The 23,030-nt window shown below is 36.1% G+C and overlaps 1 protein-coding gene across 1 annotated transcript in view; it reads right to left on the bottom strand.

The window, feature by feature from the left end:
* btbd8 (BTB domain containing 8) overlaps window positions 1-22,764 on the bottom strand; it is a 45,060-nt gene extending 22,296 nt beyond the window's left edge. Inside the window, exons 1-8 of the mRNA XM_073851450.1 lie at window positions 22,606-22,764; window positions 21,132-21,290; window positions 18,356-18,535; window positions 16,922-17,055; window positions 16,622-16,739; window positions 3,794-3,883; window positions 1,626-1,706; window positions 1,409-1,505 (exon numbers count right to left, since the gene is read on the bottom strand). Of these exons, the coding sequence (XP_073707551.1) occupies window positions 1,409-1,505; window positions 1,626-1,706; window positions 3,794-3,883; window positions 16,622-16,739; window positions 16,922-17,055; window positions 18,356-18,535; window positions 21,132-21,235 (804 nt within the window). The 5' untranslated portion in view covers window positions 21,236-21,290; window positions 22,606-22,764. The remainder of the gene's footprint in view (window positions 1-1,408; window positions 1,506-1,625; window positions 1,707-3,793; window positions 3,884-16,621; window positions 16,740-16,921; window positions 17,056-18,355; window positions 18,536-21,131; window positions 21,291-22,605) is intronic.
* Window positions 22,765-23,030: the final 266 nt, after the last annotated feature.

Raw genomic sequence — 23,030 nt, 5'->3', positions numbered from 1 at the left:
GATAGGAATACCAGTAGATTTTGACCTTGTGGGGACATTTCTCAGGTCCCCATGAGGAAACAGGCTTATAAATCATGCACAATGAGTTTTTTTGAGGAAGTAAAAGCGTGCCCAATCTCCTGTGAGGGCTAGGTTTAGGTGTAGGGTAGGTGTAGGGCCATAGAAAATACGGTTTGTACAGTATAAAAACCATTACGCCTATGGAATGTCCCCATAAAACATGTAAACCCAACATGTGTGTGTGTGTGTGTGTGTGTGTGTGTGTGTAAAAAGGCATAATGTACAATCATTTACGCAATTGAAAAATGCGCTATCGCCCCTCAGTGGCCGATTTTTTTCAAATTTCTCTCAGACCTTTGGGGCAGTGAGTCAAATAGGCCCACCGAGTTTCGTTCCGATCTGCCTCCGTTAACTTTGTCTAATAGGTACTCAAACTTCATTGACCAACGAGTCTTGAAGACTCAGGCATGTGTTTTGTCCGGCGTGAGCCAAGGATTCTGCGACTGACAGTTTAAGCTCTGAGCGATTTCATATTTTTGTTCACTGTAGCGCCCCCGTCGGGCTGATTGGGGCGAGCCTTGGTGACGTTGTAGGTGGTCTGAGTACTACCATCCCTCCAAGTTTTAAGTCTCTACGACTTTTGGTTTGGTCTACACGATCAGTTTTATGTGGAGATCCTTGGCCATTCTAACAATTACAAAAAAAAATTCAGCGTTATGCTCTTGAATCCCTAAAAATCTTAGCAACCCCAAATCTTTGAATAGTATATCAAGAGTATTATGCATTTCTGTAGGGGGAAAACTAAGAGGGCGTAAATGCATTCCTCTTTCATCTCTGTGTAGGATGAAAATACTGGCTGAAAGGACACAAACTAGAATGATCTTAAAGCATTCTTGAAAGGTGGGCGTGAGAATGACAGACTCAGAAGCACAAACAAAACTGCTCTTCACAAATTGTGAGATGGCTGTCAAACACAATGCCTCCTCACTTACGCCGCCTCCCGCTACTGCTTTTGTATCAGAGAGCTTATGTTCTTGACAAATCTGCACTTGCTGTGTAAACATGGTGAGTCTGCTGCAGTGCTTCTATTCTAAGAGAAGTAGATAGATGTTACATCCATATCTAAGAAACCTAAATGGGAGGAATCCTCGTCTGGAGCCACACCAGAGGGATAAGGCCATGTACTTTTGGCTGACAAATTAAATGCTCTACAAAAGCTGAACCAATGCCCAGACTTTACTCGCTCACAAATACAAATCACATAATGTGTCCCTAAAGGCTAATAAACGACAAGATAATAGTACTATTGGCGCTACCTAACAACAAATTCACTGCTTAACAGGACTATTTACACTCCTCACATCTAATAGACTGATTGTGTGTGCCGTGACCCCATCCTCTCTCTTACCTTGGGGAAAAAGCGGCAATAGTCCCGAGTCAGAACCATCTCGGCCACGTCTTTCAGCCCCTCCAGGCCCAACATGTCTGCTGCTAACACAACCTGACTGAAATCAAAGACAAACATACACACATCTTGACATTTCTGTGAAATCTGACTAAAGCCATTGCATTTTTGCATTTACCACAGTGGAAGAAAGGAAATGTCACTACAGAGGGTGTTTTACCTGACATTTGTTCCTGGTGGAAAGTCTACGATGGCACCATACATGAAATGAAGCAGAATCTCCATTTCATCTGGACCCAGACTGATTGATTAGAAAAAAGAATCATATTTGTTAACATTACTTAATGAATTTCCTAACATTTTTCTCACATTTCATAACGCAACTACCATGTTCATGGCTCATGTTTTTTGTGCACAAAAAGTATTCTTATCGCTTAATCAAATTAAGGCTCACATGGAGTATTTTAACAATGTCCTTACTATCTTTCTAGGCCTTGAACATGGTAGCTTCGTTGCCGTCTATGCAGGGTCAGAAAGTTCTCGGATTTCAGCAAAAATCTCTTAATTTGTGTTCCGAAGATGAATGGTCTTACAGGTTTGGAATGACATGAAGTTGAGTAATTAATGACAGAATTTTCATTTTTGTGTGAACTATCCCTTTAACTATATATTTTATATAATGTACAGATAATTGTTTGAGGAAAACATTTCAGAATTTATCTCCATATAATGGACTTCTATGGTGCCTGTGAGTGTCAACTTCCAAAATGCAGTTTAAATGCAGCTTTAAAGGGCTCTAAACATTCCCAGCCAAGGAATAAGTGTCTTATCTAGCAAAATGATTTGTCATTTTCTATAAACAAAATTACAATTTCTAGACCTTTTCTACCTCAAATCGCTGTTTTACCTTTTTTTGTAAAGGGCATTTGATCTTCTTTGCATGTTCACTTTGTAAACACTGGGTACTTAAAAAGTATATAAATTGTACATTTTTTTGAAAATAAGCTATAGTTTCGCTAGATAAGACCCTTCTTCCTCAGCTGGGATCATTTAGAGCCCTTTGAAGCTGCATTTAAACTGCATTTTGCTAGTTCAAACTCACAGGCACCATAGAAGTCCACTATATGGAGAGCATTCCTGAAAAGTTTTTCTCAAAAAACAATTTTTTCATGACTGAAAAAAGAAAGACATGAACATCTTGGATGACAAGGGGGTGAGTAAATTATTTGATAATTTTTTTGTTCTGGAAGTGAACTTCTCCTTTAACTAACGTAAAAAAATGAGACCTTATTATAACGTGTTACTTTGAAGATTTCCGGCCACCACCTACATCTTCGCCTACACTTGCAGACCAGAGAGAATCAAAGATCAGAACAAGCTCCAAAGATGTAGATCTTTTGATGAGAAGGGCTAATGTACTTTCAAAATTAACATAATAAAAAAACTAATTATTTTTCCGGAAACTGTTTCACAGAGCTCAAAATAATCAGCAACTAGTGTTATGTTCTCTTGTTCGTTGACCATTTACAGTAAAAGCTAAGTGTGGTTTTGGAATAAAATCAGCTCTGATCTCATACATGGACTAAAATCCACAAAAGTCTCATTTTGATACACATCATGGATTGAACTGCCTGGCTTGAAACACTACACGAAGTATCCTGGTTTTTCCAGACACAGACTGAGCTATGAATAATTGATAGCTGGTAGACTGGAAGATCTTCATCAGGTAGAAGGTCTGTCTGAGCACTGTCTGAAATCACACACAGGACCTCTCAATTTAAAGGGATAGTTCACCCAAAAATGAAAATTCTGTCACTTACCCTCATGTTCTTCTAAACCCATTAGACCTTTGTTCATCTTTGGAACACAAATTAAGATATTTTTGATGAAATCCAAGAGCTTTCTGACCCTTCATAGACAGCAATGCAGCTACCACATTTAAGGCCTAGAAAGATAGTAAGGACATTGATAAAAAAGTTCACGACAACAGTGGTTCAACCATAATTTTATGAAGCTATGAGAATTCTATGAGAAACTCTCATAAACATGCGTCAAAGACTGACAAAGAAGAGAAGAAATTGTTAAATAAAGTCGTTATTTTTGTTTTCTTCGTGTACAAAAAGTATTCTTGTAAGTAAATGTCCTTACTACCTTTCTGGGCATTGAATGTGGTTGTTACATTGCTGTCTATGCAGTGTCAGAAAGATGAACGAAGGTCTTTCGGGGTTGGAATTAAACGCTGCAGGAAGGTAGATCTCCAGAAACAGGGTTGGGCAGCCCTGCTTTACACATACTTTACATTCTAAGCATGACAGAGTATTTGATATTTGTATTTGTGTTACACTGCAGTCATTTATCCAATGTTGATGGGTGTCCTGCATAACCTACCCTTGTAGAGTGATACACTGACGCAAACTCTCCATCCAGCTGCCACATAACATCGCTCGGAAATACTCTGAGCGCGCACACAGAATGGCCCTGTGGGAAAGGAGAAACATACACACAGACAACGTTAGCTTCCCCTATCACTCACACACGCTTCACACCACATTACCCCAGCTCGATATTTGTAAAGCAGCCCCAGGAAATGTATGTGCATGTGTGTATTTGTGTGTGAATTATTTACTGACTGATACGCTTGGGCACAATTAAAGAAGACATCATGAAATTGGGCAAGGGACCTGTAATGATGATGACTGTGGCTTTTTCTCAGAACTTAAGATTTGAGAGTAGAGTGTCCTGAAGATAAAGAAACCATTTAAGAAATCATTTAAAATTCTAGTTTAAACATTCCAATTTCTACAAGTGTGTATATACACTACCAGAAAAAGGCTTTTTTACAGTAAGATTTTTAATGTTTTTAAGTTTCTTCTGCTCACCAAACCTGCCTTTATTTTATCCAAAGTATAGCAAAAAATTTTTTTTAAATATTTTTACTATTTAAAATAACTTTTCTATTTGAATGTATTTTAAAATGTAATTAATTCCTGTGATTTCAAAGCTGAATTTTTAGCATTACTCCAGTCACATGATCCTTCAGAAATCATTCTAATATTCTGATTTGCTGCTCAAAAAGATATTATTATTATTAAACCGCTAAGTAAATTTTTTTCAGGTTTCTTTGATGAATAGAAAGCTCAGAAGAACAGAAACAGCAATCTTTTGTAACATTATAAATATCTTTATCATCACTTTTGATCAACTGAAAGCATACAAATATTAATTTCTATAATTTCTCAAAAAAGAAAAAAAAAATACAGACTCAAAGCTTTTGATTGGTATAGTGTATAATATTACAAAAGCTTTTTTACCAGTATTTCAGATAAATGCTGATCTGGATCTTTCTATTCATCAAAGAATCCTGAAAAAATTGTACTAAACTGATTTAAATATTGATGATAATAATAATAATAATAATAATAATAATAATAATAATAATAATAATAATAATAATAATAATAATAAATGTTTCTTTAACAGCAAATCAGAATATTAAAATGATTTCTGAAGGATCGTGTGACACATGAAGACTGGAGTAATGTTGCTAAAAATTTACCTTTGATCACAGGAATAAATTACATTTTAAAATATATTCAAATAAAAAGCTGCTATTTTAAATAGTAAAAATATTTCACAATATTGTGGTACTTGCTGTATTTTGGGTCAAATAAATGCAGGCTTGGCAAACAAAAGAGACTTAAAAAAAATCCTACTGTCCAAAAAATTTTGACAGGTAGTGTATATATGTACACACTAAATTTGTTTAGCCAAAATGCTCAAAAGATGACATTTTTAAACGTACTTTTTTCAACAAATTAAGTGTGCAACAAATCAAGTGTGCATTTGTTGTACCTTTTATGAAAAACAGCACAAACTATTCATGAAAACGGTTTTAATCCCAGTTTATGAGGCAGTAGGCTTGTGTTATAAAACTGCATTATCATCTACAGCAACACATGAATGAAAAAATACATAGATAATGCATAAATGACACACTTAATGCACATCCTTTGCTCTTCATTTGTTGCACCAAATCACAATTACGATTTCTAAAGCTGTAAGTAGACACTTCCTTGAAGGCAGCATTAGATACAGCTGGTGACACTTCATATGCTCTACAGTCTGCATCCTGCTCTCTTATGTTCCACATCTTCCCCCATCCCAGTCCTCCTTTATCTTTCTCTCAGCCAACAGTCCTATTATTCTCCATCTGCCATAAACATTCACTATAAATAGACTCTCTTTTTCTAATGTGTCACTTGCTCCTGGTCTCCTCTCAGAACAAACTGCAGCCCTTACAGTGATGACTGAAGGAGGCTAAAAATAACGCTCATAAATTTTTTTGCCTTGGCCAATTTTATCCTCACTTGATCAAATAGATTGCGGCAGCGATGGATCTATTTCAAGAAGAAGCATCTCCAATTGTTGTCCATTTTGTTCATTTGTCAGACAGCCCTCAGAAACGCACTTCACTCTATTCCTTTTCAAAGCTTGATATCTAATCCAGTGAAATGATAAAACAAAACCTGCTTTTCACACAAATTCGTAGAACTGCTATTGTGGGTTCTATTTACTGGTTACATAGGGGCAGATTAGAAGCCTGAAAATGTCACACTCGAAGAAGAAATATTACTACTGGACCAATGGTAATCAAACTGTATAACTGATGATACACACATTTATCGACTGACCTACAAAATACAGCGACTGTCAATGGCTGTTGATGACACTGTCAAATTATACAGTCAAACGAAAAATGATTCAGACAGCAGATATCATTTTTGATATTTTTTTTAGTGGGTGCAGGGCACTGTAGTTTATTTGTGACCCTGGACCACAAAACTAGTCTTAAAGGGATAGTTCACCCAAAAATTAAAATTTGATGTTTATCTGCTTACCCCCAGGGCATCCAAGATGCAGGTGACTTTGTTTCTTTAGTAGAACACAAACAAAGATTTTTAACTCAAACCATTGCAGTCTGTTATGCATATAATGGCAGTGGATGGGCACCAAACCTTTAAAAGTAAAAAAAAAAAAATATGCGCAGTCAAATCCAAATTACACCCTGCGGCTCGTGACGATACATTGATGTCCTAAGACATGAAACGATGTTTTTTTTGCGAGAAACTGAACAGTATTTATATCATTGTTTACCTTTGATACACAGCAATGTCCATCTGTCCTGAGCACGAGCTCAGCATCTGGCACATTACACGTGTACGCGCTCTGGCATAGTATATGTAAACGCCGGAAGCGATCTGTCGCGTGTGTACGACACTTGTTGTTTACACAGTGCACAGAGATTGTGGGTATAGCGTCTATTCAAAATGGTAATTATTTGCGCTTATCCTGATTGTTCAAACTGATTTAAAGCTAAAAGATTACGTTTGCTCATCCGGGACTGTTGACTGTTCAGAGATTTCCCCTTCCGGCGTTTGCATATACTTTGCCAGAGCGTGTACACATGTAAATACTGTTCAGTTTTTCTGCAAAAAACGATCGTTTCGTATTTTAGGACATCAATGTATCGTCACGAGCCGCAGGGTGTAATTTGGATTTGTCTGTGCATGTTTTTTTACTTTCAAAGGTTTGGTGCCTATTCACTGCCATTATATGCATAACAGACTGCAATGGTTTGAGTTAAAAATCTTTGTGTTCTACTAAAGAAACAAAGTCACCTACATCTTGGATGCCCTGAGGGTAAGCAGATAAACATCAAATTTTCATTTTTGGGTGAACTATCCCTTTAAGTAACAAGGGTATATTTGTAGCAATAGCCAAAAAATACATAGTTTGGTTCAAAATTGTCGATTTTTCTTTAATGCCAAAATTTAATGAAAAAAAGATCATGTTCCATGAAGATATTTTGTACATTTCCTACCATAAATATTACAGAACATAATTTTTTATTACTACTATGCCTTGCTAAGAACTTCATTCGGACAACTTTAAAGATGATTTTCTCAATATTTAGATTTTTTTTGCACCCTCAGATTCCAGATTTTCAAATAGTTGTATCTCGGCCAAATATTGCCCTATCCTAAAAACCATACATCAATTGAAAAGCGTATTTATGTAGATTTCAGATGATGTATAAATCTCAATTTTAAAAAACTGACCCCTGTCGGCGCCGATAGCCTTGTGGCCAGCGTGCCGACATACAGCGCCGTTGTGCTACGGGCATCCTGTGTTCGAAACCCAACTCGAGGACCTTTCCCGTTCCTGCCTCCTATCACTCTCCCACTTCGCTTCATGTCATTTCTAATCTGTCCTATCACAATAAATCTTTCAAAAAAATAAATAAATTGACCCTTATGACTGGTTTGTGGTCCATGCAGGGTCACATTTATGTAAGTGAGGATAGCAAAATAAAGTAAAATGTGACAAATTATACCTAAAAATTCTTTATACAGTGGACTACCAGTAAAATTAGAGATGCACCGAAATGAAAATTCTTGGCCGAAGCCAAACTAAATTAAACACTGTGTTGAAGGCAGATGGCTGATTACCAAACACAGTTTTTTAGTCAGTTTATTTACTAATGGTTCAAGGCCATTTTGTGATTTCAGGATGCGATACTAAACAGTCTCTCGCTGTCGGTGCTTGTAATGATTTTTGTGTCTTTCTCCGTCAGTTTGCTAGACACCATCAGCTGCCGACATGTTTGCTGCATTAGTGCGTGCCTCTATTTGATCGTGTCACGTCATTGTTCAGTATAATTTATTCAGCCTTTTTGCTTATTACTTTTGCCATTTTTCGCCGAATAATTTTGGTTGCCGGACATTCGGTACATCCCTAAGTAAAATTTATACAATTTTGGGACCAAAAGTTATTCAGACAACACATTCAAATTACACAGACTGAACAAAATTAAGCAGTGCTTGGTAATTGATCAACAATAGTAAATATTGTCATGAGTTGCCTGAATATTTTTTGGTTGATTATTATCCATGGCATACCTTTCTAGCAATCTGACATTATTAAGATTGAGACAGATAGATAATATAATTTATTCTGACACAGTTTAACTGAGTTCTTGGCATATTTTATTACCATTTTTCAAACTACAGCGAATAAACTGTGATAATGTGAGAAATGTTGACGGTGTCTGAATAAATTTTGGTTTGATTCTGCCACAATTTTAACCGGCTAATTAGCTTTATTATTACCTCTAAAATGTTTTAATGTTTTTATTATGAAAAACAGCAATTCAATTTGCCAGGGAAATTAGTTTTGGACATTTCTAATTGTAATATTGTCATTTTAATTGCAAATTAGAATAATAATAATTAATTATCTATTTGAAACAGTCATTTTCAATTATTTGTACATGGTCTATTTAATATTCATAAGCTAGCCATGCATGAAAGTTAAGCACTTTACAGGGTAATAAGATTTATTGCTCCCTCTAAAATATTTTAATGTTGTTTTCTGTTGAAAAGAAAAATAGCAATTCAATTTAAAAAAAAAAAAAAAAATTCTAATTGTAACGTCATCAAGTAATTTTCAGATGAGAAAAATACATATTATTAATTCATCTACTCAAAAGAGTCATATTAAATTATTTGTACAAGGTCCATTTAATATTCATAAACTAGCCATGCGCAAAGTTCCAACGAGAACATCTGTGCCAACCAAACCAAAACTGTTCCCACTAATTATTAAAAACAAAATTATGCTTATGCACCTGCTTTATATTGATTTACAGCTCATTGTAAAGCATGTCATTCTGTATGTGTGTGATGAAAGATCATCCTCATCTCCTGGGAGATGTTTGGACAGATGAGGGAGGGTTGATGAAAGTGAATGGGAGATGAGGCAGGGATTAGCGGTGCTGTTTTGGTGTGTGTATCCTGCAGTGAGACTGACAGATCTGCAGCAGTCACCTCAAGCCTGACATACTGATCAGGACTGCAGACGTCTTTCTCCATCTATACAACCCAAACCCGCAGAGATGCTGCTCCTGGCCGATGATGAGGGAGAGCCTGTTGCTATAGTAACAGGTCATGGCAACTGCTCTAACCTCTGCAGCACCAAACAAAGGTGCTAACGAGACACTCAATGACAGGAAACTACACAGATACAACAGTGTCGTAATTCATCTCCAGAACATGACCTGAGTTGCACACACATATCATTAGAGATTAATTAATACAGATTTGTGTGCTGTATATGCAAAATATGTTTTGCATATTGGTTTTCAATGCTAGATTATATTAAGTTAGTAAAACAGTTTCGCCTTTACTGCTACATGAACAAGTAAACTGTAATTCTGCCACCTTCTGGGCATTTATGATTTAGCAACATTAAAGGATTAGTTCACACCAGAATTAAAATGTCCTGATAATTTACTCAACCCCATGTAATCCAAGATGTTCACGTCTTTCTTTCTTCAGTCGAAAAGAAGTAATGTTTTTGAAGAAAACATTCCAAGATTTTTCTCCATATAGTGGACGGGTTGAAGGTCCAAATTGCAGTTTCAATGCAGCTTCAAAGGGCTCTACAACAATGATTTTTTAATTCCAGTCCTGGGGTACCACTGCCAAAGCCAGTCTGGCAATAAGTGGGAAAGGAGACCAGAGGCCGTTTTTTTACTACACTGAATAAACTGCTTTTTAGAGAAAACGGCATATCATTTAATGAATCGACAGCCTATCTGATCTTCAACATGTTTTACACTAAACAATACTTTGGGATTTAACTATTTTTAGAGTTTACTACAAAAAAATGCTGTTTTATAAAAGAAGTTACGCTTTCTCCAATAGTAAGTAATACAGACCTTCTCATCTACTTGTAGTAAGACAATCTCTGCCACTGCTCTGTACATTTTGTAGATCATCAGCTCAGAAAGAAGGAGATCCATGAAGTTAACGGAGGGCGTCAGATAAGAAAGACATACAAAATGTGCAGAGCAGTGGTACCCCAGAACTGGAATTGAGAACCACTGCTCTACACGATCCCAGCTGAGGAATAAGGGTCTTGTCTAGCAAAAGATCTGTCATTTTCTAAAAAATAAATTATATATACAGTGAGGTCAATAAGTATCTGATCACCCAGTGATTTTGCAAGTTCTCTTACTTAGAAATCATGGAGGGGTCTACAATGTTCAGCATAGGTGCATTTCCACTGTGAGAGACAGAATCTAAAAATAAAAATCCGGAAATCACATTGTATGATTTTTTTAACAATTTATTTGTGAATTGCTGTGTCAAATAAGTATTTGATCACTTGATTATTTTTTTTTAAATATTTAGTACAGAAGCCTTTGTTAACAATTACAGAGGTCAAACGGTTCCTGTAGTTCTTCACCAAGTTTGCACACACTGCAGGAGGGTTTTGGCCCACTCCTCCATCCCCTGTACAGAAAAACACCCCCAGAGCATGATGCTTCCAGCCCCAATGCTTCACCGTAGGTATGGTATTATTGGGATGATACTCATCATTCTTCTTTCTCCAAACACGGCGAATGGAGTTAAGACCAAAAAGTTCTATTTTGGTCTCGTCTGACCACAGGACTTTCTCCCATGACTCCTCTGGATCATCCAGATGGTCCCTGGCAAACTTCAGACGGGCCTGAACATGGGCTGACTTAAGCAGGGGAACCTTCCGTGCTATGCAAGATTTTTATACCATGACGTCTTAGTGTATTACTGATAGTAGCCTTGGAAACGATGGTCCCAGCTCTCTTCATGGCATTGACCAGCTCTTCCCGTTTAGTTCTGGGCTGATTCTTCACCATTCTTAGCATCATTGATACCCCACGAGGAGAGATCTTCCGTGGGGCCGCATTCCGAGGGTCATTGACAGTCATCATTAGCCTCTTCCATTTTCTGACAATTGCTCCAACAGTTGTTCTTTTTTCACCAAGCTGCTTGGCAATTGCCCCGTAGCCCTTTCCAGCTTTGTGAAGGTCTACAATTTTGTCTCTTGTGTGTTTTGACAGCTCTTTGGTTTTGCCCATGTTGCTACTTAAGGTGCGTTCCATTCGACCGTAAGTGGACTGCGAAGTGGACTTCACAGGGTATTCCGCCATCTTAAGTGAGATTCCAAATCAAAGGGAGCGAACATGTTCAGTTCGAAGGGCACTGCGAACGGCATAGGGAATAAGGGAACATCGCTATACTTCACTTCACAGGAAGTGGAAAACTACCCAACTGTCATTGCGCACCGCGTCACTAGTTAGAAGTAATGATTGAGCAGAGCCGTTGAAGTTTATTTAAAGGCTCTGAAATGGAGCGGTTGCAATAAATGTTGTTATTATTATACAAATTAGAGTGTTTATGAATGGTTATGGCGATTCATGTTACATTTGCATATTGTATTTTATGAATGAAAGTAAAACTGGCGGGGTGAAGCTCTGTCTTGTTTTATTTAATGTTACCACAGGATAGTTAAATATAGGCTGTGTGTGGGGAATAAAGTGCGTGAGATAAGACCACAAAAATCTGTTAATCTGTTAACGGTCTAAACATATACATTTGGACTATATTTTTTAGATACATGCGTTTATATGTATTTGATATGTATTTAAATTTTAAAGTAAAATAAATTACAATATTTATTTATGTTAAATCATAATCTGCGTGACCTGCCGTTGAATTGCTTTGATGACGTTTCAGGGCATTCCAAATGAGCGATTGTTGTCAGCGAAGTCCACTTCAACAGATGTACCGTGCTAAGGGAGTAGGGAGCAGTGAACACTGCGTAGGGACCCTGTCGATCGGAACGCACCTTTAGACTTTGGCTGATTGTGGGGTGCACAGGTGTCTTTATGACAGCTAACGACCTCAAACAGGTGCTACTAATTTAGAATCATGAGCAGAGTGTAGCTGGACTATTTAAAAGCAAAATAACAGGTCTTTGAGGGTCAGAAATCTGGCTGATAAGCAAGTGATCAAATACTTATTTGACAGTAATTCACAAATAAATTATTAAAAAATTATACAATGTGATTTCCGGATTTTTATTTTTAGATTCTGTCTCTCACAGTGGAAATGCACCTATGATGAAAATTGTAGATCCCTCCATGATTTCTAAGTAAGAGAACTTGCAAAATCACAGGGTGATTAAATACTTATTGACCTGACTGTACAGGTCCTTTTCAAAAAATTAGCATATTGTGATAAAGTTCATTATTTTCTGTAATGTACTGATAAACATTAGACTTTCATATATTTTAGATTCATTACACACATTTGAAAGTAGTTCTAGCCTTTTATTGTTTTAATATTGATGATTTTGGCATACAGCTCATGAAAACCCAAAATTCCTATCTCAAAAAATTAGCATATTTCATCCAACCAATAAAAGAAAAGTGTTTTTAATACAAAAAAAGTCAACCTTCAAATAATTATGTTCAGTTATGCACTCAATACTTGGTCGGGAATCCTTTTGCAGAAATGACTGCTTCAATGCGGCGTGGCATGGAGACAATCAGCCTGTGGCACTGCTGAGGTGTTATGGAGGCCCAGGATGCTTCGATAGCGGCCTTAAGCTCATCCAGAGTGTTGGGTCTTGCGTCTCTCAACTTTCTCTTCACAATATCCCACAGATTCTCTATGGGGTACAGGTCAGGAGAGTTGGCAGGCCAATTGAGCACAGTAATACCATGGTCAGTAAACCATTTACCAGGGGTTTTGGCACTGTGAGCAGGTGCCAGGTCCTGCTGAAAAATGAAATCTTCATCTCCATGAAGCTTTTCAGCAGATGGAAGCATGAAGTGCTCCAAAATCTCCTGATAGCTAGCTGCATTGACCCTGCCCTTGATAAAACAAGTGAGAAGCCACAGTTGAGTGGTTAGTTCTCACAAAAAAGGCTGTCACAGCTGATTAAACTCAGATTGATTTTGACTTATGGGCCCACACTGTTGAGGGTCCAATTTGCTGCATGATGCAGCATGCTGTAATAATATTATAATTATATATATATATATATATATATATACAGTCTTGTCCATATATATTTGGACACTGACACACTTTTCATAATTTCGGCTCTGTATGCCACTAGAATAGTTTTAAAAATGATACAAACATGATGAAATTGAAGTGTAAACTTTAAGCTTTAATTCAAGGGGTTGAACAAAAATATAACATAAAATGCTAAGGAATTACAACCATTTTTATACCAGACCCCCTCATTTTCAGGGGCTCATAAGTAATTGGACAAATAAATATAATCATAAATAAAATGTTCATTTTTAATATTTTGTTGAGAATCCTTTGCAGGCAATGACTGTCTTAAGTCTGGAACTTGGACATCACCATAGACTGGGTTTCTTCCTTTGTGGTGCTTTGCCAGGCCTTTACTGCAGCCGACTTCAGTTGTTGTTGGTTTGTGGGTCTTTCTGCCTTTAGTTTTGTCTTCAGCAAGTGAAATGCATGTTCAATCAGTTTGAAATCAGAAGATTGACTTGGCCATTGCAGAATATTCCACTTTTTTACCTTTAAAAACTCCTGGGTTGCTTTTGCTGTATGTTTTAGGTCATCGTCCATTTGTACTATGAAGAGTCGCCCAAACAACTTTGCTCCATTTAACTGAATCTGGGCAGACAGTATATCCCTATACACTTCAGAATTCTTCCGGCTGCTTCTGTCTTCTGTCACATCATCACTAAACACCGGTAACCCAGTGCCACTGGAAGCCATGCATGCTCATGCCATTACACTGCTCCACCATGTTTCACAGATGATGTTGTAGGCTTTGGATCATGAGCTGTTCCAAGCCTTCTCCATACTTTTTTCTTCCCGTCATTCTGGTACACATTGATTTTAATTTCAGCAGTCCAAAAAAAGCTTTTCCAGAAGTGGTCTGGCTTTTTTAAATGTTTTTTGACAAAGTCTAATCTGGTCTTGTTTGCACCTTGTGGTAAACCCTCTCTATTTTGCTCGTGTGCAGTCTTCTCTTGATTGTAGACTTGACAGTGACACGCCTACCTCCTGAAGAGTATTCTTCACTTGGCTGGATGTTGTAAAATGTTTTATTACCATGAAGAGGATCATCCAATCATCCACCATACTGTCGTCTTTTGTGAACATCCAGGCCTTTTTATGTTGCTGAGCTCACCAGTGTGTTCTTTTTCTTCTCAGAATAGGCTCTATGCACGCGTACTTCCGCGTTTGACGCAAGGCTGCTATTCCGTTTCCGGTTGGAGAGGTTTGAAGCGGAGAAAAACGCGATTATGGCAGAGTCGACGAATTTTACTTGGTGTTTGCAAGAGTTGCCCAAATGTACAATCACTGATGTGCAGTACAACGCCACAGAGCAAACTTGAGAAAGGTTTCAAGTTTTATGTGTCTTCGTATCTGTGCAATTATGAAGGTAAATTCAGCTAACCTGAACAGCCTGAACTGAACTTCTATTATTTTTTTACGATTCGTCCAGCAGCAGGCGTGTTTGTAATTTTGTCTGAAAGTGTGAGGTAAAATCAGGGCCACAAATGAGATCTCAGTGAAAGCTCACTGCTACCGCTCTATGAGGAAAGCAGAGACTCCACACCAACTGAGAGTAGAGTAGCTTAAAAGTGACGTTCAAAGTTCTGTTGGACGTGTTCAGTCCAGTTCAGTTCTTACTTTTCTAACGTTACCACTGTTCAGCTTGTATAACCACAGCTGTTATCTTAGCTAGTATGGATGATTATTGTACAAAATAATAAGAATAAAAAATGTAATGCAGTTCTACGACAGATGAATAGCACTGCTAATTATAGCTGAAACAGTGGTAATGGAGATACAAGGCGGCAAAGTTGGTTTTATAATCACACATTCTTTAGGAAACGTGTGGAAACTTAGAAAAGTGTTAAATTTAGCAGATGCTGTACACTGCGGCACACAGCAGTGGTGGCTAGAGGGGCTGTCCTCCCGTCTTTGAAAAGATACTTTCATACGTTTAGATGTCATTTTATATGTTTATTTAATATAATAAAGCAAATAAGCATCAACAATATGAGTGGAGTCTGTTTTTGTGACTAACGCTACTGTAGTATAGAAGACAATACAAGTTATTAGAAAAAAATAGTACACAGCACTCTACAATCGCGCCGGAACGGAAGTAATCCAGCATCCTTATATTCCACCGGAAGTGCGTCATTCACCACCGTGCATACAGCCTATTCACCAAACTGTTGATTTGGCCACTCCTAATGTTCCTGCTATCTCTCTGATGCATTTCTTTTGTTTTTGAAACCTAACAATTGTCTGTTTTACTTTCATGCAGAGCTCCTTTGACTGCATGATGGGTTCAGAGCAACAGCTTCCAAATACAAATGGCACACTTAGAATCATAATAATAATAATATTCATTATATAGATCAGTGATTTTCAACAAGCACATTTTTGGTAAGCTCTGCTGTGCGAACAGAACTGGACTAGACTAGTCCTCTCTTATCTGATGTCAAAAACAGTGCAAGAGAGCCATTCTTTGTTGAACATGGGTAGAGTAACTTAAAAATGTGTGGGTATAATCTGTGTATCTTCTGGAGATTTTTGATGCAGTCACTAAAGCTGTTTGAGTGAGTTTCGTAGTCTGTTGTCAGGTAATGTGATGCACATACTTGCTCCTCGACTTTTGTCAATTCAAATGTAATAAGACTTTACACTATTATTCACGTTGTCATCACTGATATTACTTTAGTCACTGTCACTATGGTTACAGATAATAGATCCTATTGGCTATTCTTTCAAACTGTTTATTCAAACTGTCTATTGAAAATGACATTTTCCAAAATTGGATTTTACCGATGTTATCAAGGACTTTTCAAACAGAAAAACAAGGAAGAAAAGTTAATGAAGTAATGGCATTTGAATTTATTCATACATTAGCACAAATTGAAATGTCTATGTATTGACTAATGGCCTAGTGGCATTTTCACTTGCGATAGGGAGGTCTACTACAATACTGTAGCACAGTGACTTCTGCTTATTGAAGGCACTGATAGAGCTGCATAAACTGTGTAAAGCCTCAGGGTCATGTTGTTCAATATGATTTGAGAATATTGTGGTTCAGTGGAAGAAAGAAAATCTGACCTTTCTTACACTGTAAGGTTACAATGTCAAAGACTTGCTTATTTAATTACTTCATGATTTTATGCCATATTTACATTTTTCCAAAATTGTACTACTTCTTTTGTTTACAAGTTTAATTGAAAATGAATACCAGATTTTCAAGCAGATGCAAGCAAATTGCTAAATTTATGCAAGAGCTGCAGAAAACTTTTACCTGTGTGCTGCAAAGACTCTGTCAGCCACCTGGATGCTGATGTCAGACATATCAGCTCTCTGATATAGAGCCAAAAGATCTGCCCCGAGCCCTGATGCTGGGTCTAAATGCTCTGAACCTGACAAACAAACAGAAATTAAGCAGAACAATTAACCACAACATGTAATGTGACTCTTACAATTCACAAACAGACACTAATGTAGAGGCACTAATGGGCAGAGCTCATCGGTAAAAAAATAATACGATTTCTGGATAAAATCAGAAAAGTATGTAAATAATATCTGGAAAAGTTTTCCTTACCTGGGTCAGAGCTGACCTGAGAGTCAACATCATGGCTGTCCACCGCAGTGCCGTTCACTACTAGTGAGTGGCCATTGTGTATATTTAAGGCGCTCTTCTCCTTCACCAGGCACTTGTCTTCTGTGTACACTTTTCTGTTACAAAATGTGCAACATGTATAATTTTACCAAAAACATACAGCTCAAGTCTTTTACAGACAGATGTACAATTGATGTCAGAAGTTTACATTGCAGAATCTGAAAAATGTTAATTATTTTACCAAAATAATAGAGATTATACAAAATGCATGTTATTTTTTATTTAGTACTGACCTGAATAAGAAGACGTTTACATATAGTCCACACGAGAAAATAATAGTTACATTTATAAAAATGACCCTGTTCAAAAGTTTAATACTATGTTGTTACCTGAATGATCCACAGCTGTTTTTGTGTGTTTGTTTGATTGGTGATAGCTGTTCATGAGTCTCTTGTTTGTCCTGAACAGTTCAACTGCCTGCCTTTCTTTTGAGAAATCTTTTAGGTCACACAAATTCTTTGGTTTTTCAGCATTTTTGTGTATTTTAACCCTTTCCAACAATGACTGTATAATTTTGAGATCCATCTTTTCACACTGAGGACAACTGAGGGACTCGTATGTAACTATTAGAGAAGGTTCAAACACTCACTTTTAATCCAGAAGGAAGAACAACAATTAAGAGCCAGGGGCGTAAACTTTTGAACAGAATGAAGATGTGTACATTTTTCTTATTTTGCCTAAATGTCTCATTTTTTTTTTCATTTAAGCCGCTACAGAAGATACTTACATGTTTCCCAGAAGACAAAATAAGTTACATTCACCCTGATCTTCAAATAAATTAATCCTTTTAATGTATTGTGTTTCCTTCTAGAGCATCAGTAAGCATTTGAACCTTCTGTAATAGCTGCATATATATGTCCCTCAGTTGTCCTCAGTGTGAAAAGATGAATCTCAAAATTATACACTCATTGTTGGAAAGGGTTCAGATACACAAAAATGCTGAAAAAACTAAAAAATGTTGGTCCCTGAAGGATTTTTCTGAAGAACAGCATGCAGTTTAACTGTTCAGGACAAAAAAAGGGACCATCACTAAACAAAAAAAAAAGAAAAAAAAAAAAGCTGTGGATCATTCAGTTAACACAGTATTAAAAATCAAGCGTATGCAAACTTTTGAACAGGGTCATCAACTATTATTTTCTCTTGTAGACTATATTTCAATGTTTTTTATGTGAAATATCTTATTCAGGTCAGTAATAAATAAAAAAAATAACATGCATTTTGTATGATCCCTCTTATTTTAGTAAAATAATTAACATTTTGCAGTTTCTGCAAGGTGTATGTAAACTTTTGACTTCAACACCTAAATTTAAAGCAATTGATAATAATAATAATAGTATAGAAAATGCTATTATATACTGTATAAAGTCCTTGAGGGCTGCGGGTTCAATCCCCTGCAGGTCGATGACAGGTGTATTTGCTTCGGTTCCCTGCAGGAGGTGAGGAGCTCGGGCCAGCAGCACCGCTCTGTGGGCCTTCAGCCGAACAGCAGAACCCACACACAGTGTGACGTCAGTCTCCTGCTCCTCTTGCAGCAGCCTGTAAGTGAAAGAAATCTTCATCAAAATAACATAAAACCAAATGCAGCAGTTCTGTTACTGAAATAACATTTTGTCCTTTAACAAACAAATTGCTCAGCAACCCCTGCTATTTTTCCGCAATCAGCAAAACACTGCTACATTTTGACACGTCAATACGTAAGTAAAATAAGCAAAACTAATGTATAGCCTAGAGGTTGAAAATCTGGAATTCTTCATCTAACACCACCTAACAACAATTTCACTAGAACTACTGTATAAACAGACATACATTTCTATTCTAAGGTTCAATAGTGTTACAGAAACCTGTTTCCTCCTGATAAAGTTGAAAATATGAAAAGGTCACACTATGAGATATAAAGCTGAAATTATGAAATAAAGTCTCGCTGACATTATATCTTATTTTAAACTTTATACCTCATTTTATATTTGACTAAAACAGGCTTTATTTGTGTAGTAACAGGTTGTCTTTAGAGAACACCATAACTATTACTAAGTATCACATATACTGTGGTAATCTCTTCCTTCAACTTCATATCCACATCAACATCATTGTCAGCATCATTTTGGCATCTTCTGCTGCAGTGCGCCGAATTTAGGTGACCCAGAATCCTAAGTAGCCCTAGGCCTTTGTGCTGGGCGTTGGTGTGACTGCAGTCCTCTGTCCTCTAATGTAAGCATACACAGATGAAGAAGTGGAGAAGGGAGTTGCATTTTTTTCATCCTAACTAAAACTAATGTTCCATTAGCAGTAATTGCAGAACCAAGTGTGCTGCCACAAACTTACAAATAGCAAAAGTCTACAGTGCGCTTCAGTACGGAATTAAAAAGAGAATACTAACTTTCAACAGTTGGGAATCACTATGAAAACATTATATTCATTTGGATTCTTCTTTCAAGACTAGTGATGCAAAGAACAGTCCTCATTTCTCAAAAGAACAATAGTAGGGGTGTACCAATGTTACAATTTTGGCCAATACTGATTTTTTACACTACCAGTCGAAAGTTTTTAAACAGGAAGATTTTTAATGTCATAATAGAGTCTCTTCTGCTCACCAAGCCTGCATTTATTTGATCCAAAGTACAGCAAAAACAGTACAATTTTGAAATACTTGTACTATTTAAAATAGCTGTTTTGTTATTTTAATATATTTTAAAATTTTAAAACTGAATTTTTAGCATCATTACTCCACATGATCCTTCCTGTCGTATTCTACGACAGAGCGCGTGCTCATGTGACGTGACTGATGCCAAACTCGTGCACATTACAGATGGACGTGGCTGTGTATCAAAGGTAAAAAATTATATAAATACTGTTTAGTTTCTCACAAAAACCGATCGTTTCATGTCTTAGGACATCAATGTATCATCACGAGCCGCAGGGTGTGATTTGGATTTGTCTGTGCATGTTTTTGTTTACTTTTAAAGGTTTGGTGCCCATCCATGTCCATGATAAGGCTGGCAGACTGCACCGGTTTTCGTTAAAAATCTTCGTTTGTGTTTTTCTGAGGAAACAAAGTCACCTACATCTTGGATGCATTGGGGGTAAGCAGATAAACATCAAATTTTCATTTTTGGGTGAACTATCCCTTTAAAGCATCCTTGCTAAAAAAAAAAAAGTAATAATTTCTATAAAAATAAAAAAACTCCAAGCATTTCAATGGTATAGTGTATAATGTTACAAAAGCTTTTTATTTCAGATAAATGCTAATTTCTGGATCTTTCTATTTATCAAACAATCCTGACAAAAATGTACTCAACTGTTTTAAATATTTATAATAATAAAAAATAATAATAAATGTTTCTTGAACAGCAAATCAGCATATTAAAATGATTTCTGAAGGATCACGTGACACAAAAGACTGGAGTAATGATGCTGAAAAGGTAGCTTTGATCACAGGAATAAATCACATTTTAAAATATATTCAAATAGAAAACAGTTATTTTAAATAGTAAAAATATTTTACAGTTTTACTTTTATTGTTGTATTTTATATTAAATAAATGCAGGCTTGGTGAGGAGAAGAGACTTCTTTAAAAAGACATAAAAAATCTTACTGTTCAAAAACTTTTGACTGGTAGCGTAGTAAGTAATAATTATTATCGGTAATAACTAATAAATGCAGAATATTACAATTCAAATACTATATATATATATATATATATATATATATATATATATATATATATATATATATATATATAATAATTTATAATATATAAAGATAAAGATATGTGGTACATATTGTGCATCCATAAAAGTATATTTTTTTATTAAATGCTGTCTTTTTTAATGCTATGCTGGTGAATTATTTATTTAAGAAAATGTCTGAAAAAATGTTTTGAATAAAAATGTCTTTTTTTTACATTCCAAACTTTAATTGGTAGATTACTTGCACACATAAAGCAAATGATCAGAGTTTGCATTTGAAGGGAGCGCCATGAGCTGTGCAAACACTAGAGCAGGTTAGCGTGATTTGACTACACTGGTTGCTAAGGGTGCATCGTACAACAACACTGATATTCCAGGCTCTGTCCACTTCAGGCTAGTTTTGAAAAAGAATAAAAAAGGTCTTTCATGTTACAGGTGATAATTACCGGTTCAGGTCTCTTGACAGAGCATTCGCCAATCGCTTCTTTAGCTGGTTTCTGCATTTGCGCTCTTTAGCTTGGAACTCCCTGGCAGCCTCAGTGGACGACATGTTATTGCCAAACGGCTGAGCCCAAACGTCAGCACATTTCTGTGATGATAAACATCTGATGAGAGAAACAGGAAACACAATTTAGTCTTTAAACCACATCCTTACTATATTTATTTGACAATAAATGATTATGATCACAAATGTATTATCTTTTGTCAAAAGTGTCATATAGTACATTTATAACAAAAACAGTCTTTGTGGTCAAGGCTTTGTTTAATTTGTTTGTTTATTTTGTCATTGCTTTGTTTTAGAAGGGTTATATAAAAATCGTACTCCATGTGGGAGAAAATATAGTTCCAAAGTGAAATGTTCAGCATATATTCACTGGGAAGAAATCTATAAAATAAATATTACATATCATTATATTGTAATTATCATTTCTGTGGACAATTCGTTTTTTACATACAAAATAATTGCTATCTTCAATATTTCTGTCATGATATGTATTATTTTTCCGATTAATGTTGATATATGTTATTATGGAAATGAAAAATGAGGGTAGCACATCAGCCAACAACATATTATGCCAGAAATCATAAATTATATAACATTAATATTAAAGAAGGCTATGATTGGATCTTAATTCTGGATGTGATGTAGAAAACTTAAATTAAATTAAATATAGTTTAAAGAGGTTAACTTTTCTTTCTTTTTATGTTTATTGTATACTATAGACACAATTTAAAATTGTTTATATGAAACAATATTTAAAATTCGTTCAAAAATGTATTTGAAACCGTGAAAATGTGACACACTTCTGTTAAATGAGGTTTCCCAGACAGACCTTTGACCACTAGACAACCAAGTTAAACACATGGTTCTGTTATGAGAATAGATTTTAATAATTAAGTCAATTATTAAATTATTATATCATTAAAGGGTAGACTCATTTGACTAATTCGCTCTTAAGAGACAAATAAAAGTCTTGCCAATATTATAAAGCTTAGATAAATCTGATCTCCATTTAATGTTTCTCACTGTTAGCATGATTAGCATTCACACCTTTGGGTTTTTATAGCAGAGAGCTATCAAAACAAGCCTGCTAAAATATAAACCAGTCACAAACAATAAAACTTAGACAAAAGCTTTCCAAATATCCCATACTGTTGTGTTTAATGTTTAAATAAAGGGTGTAAACGTGTATTTATTGATTCAGAATGTTAGCCATTAGCTTTAAACTGTCACTAACCAAAACAGAGAGAGATATTTCTATTATTTATACTTACAGGTTTATCTACATTCATTTACAAAATGAGGAATACTGAAATCGCGCTGCTGATGGTAAAACTAGACCACTGAGGCACAATGACATTTCAAAAGCATCATTGAGGCTGTCGTGTTGTCAATGACAACTGGATGAGGAGACTTACCTCACGCTGTGCACTTTACCATGAACACCGCGCCATTCTCAAAGTTAAATATCCACATCTGCACTTAAATGTCCACAGATGATTCTGATATCGGAAGTGAATTTTAGCAGTCCACGCGAAACTGACAGCTCACACAACCTTGGACCTTCACAATTTGAATGGGGAGTGTTGCCTGAGACTTGTAAGTATTTCTGCCTTTGTTTTTGCTGCCCTCATTCGGTCAAGGTGCGAATTGCATGACATGTAAAGTAGGTGAAGGTTGTCAGGTTAGATTTGGGCCAAAATGTAACTGACTGATTTTTTTCAAATAAAAAAACAAATTGTAAATGGGTAAATATTAAAACGCTCTGGAATAAACAAACGATAAACTGACCGACATTTTCAAGTAACAAAGCAAAATTATAAACTGAGAAATATTAAAACGT

This window comes from Garra rufa, chromosome 12 (assembly GCF_049309525.1).
Source record: "Garra rufa chromosome 12, GarRuf1.0, whole genome shotgun sequence".
Taxonomy (NCBI): domain Eukaryota; kingdom Metazoa; phylum Chordata; class Actinopteri; order Cypriniformes; family Cyprinidae; genus Garra; species Garra rufa.
Note: the sequence above shows the minus strand (reverse complement) of the source record. Positions and strands in the feature narration are given on the sequence as shown.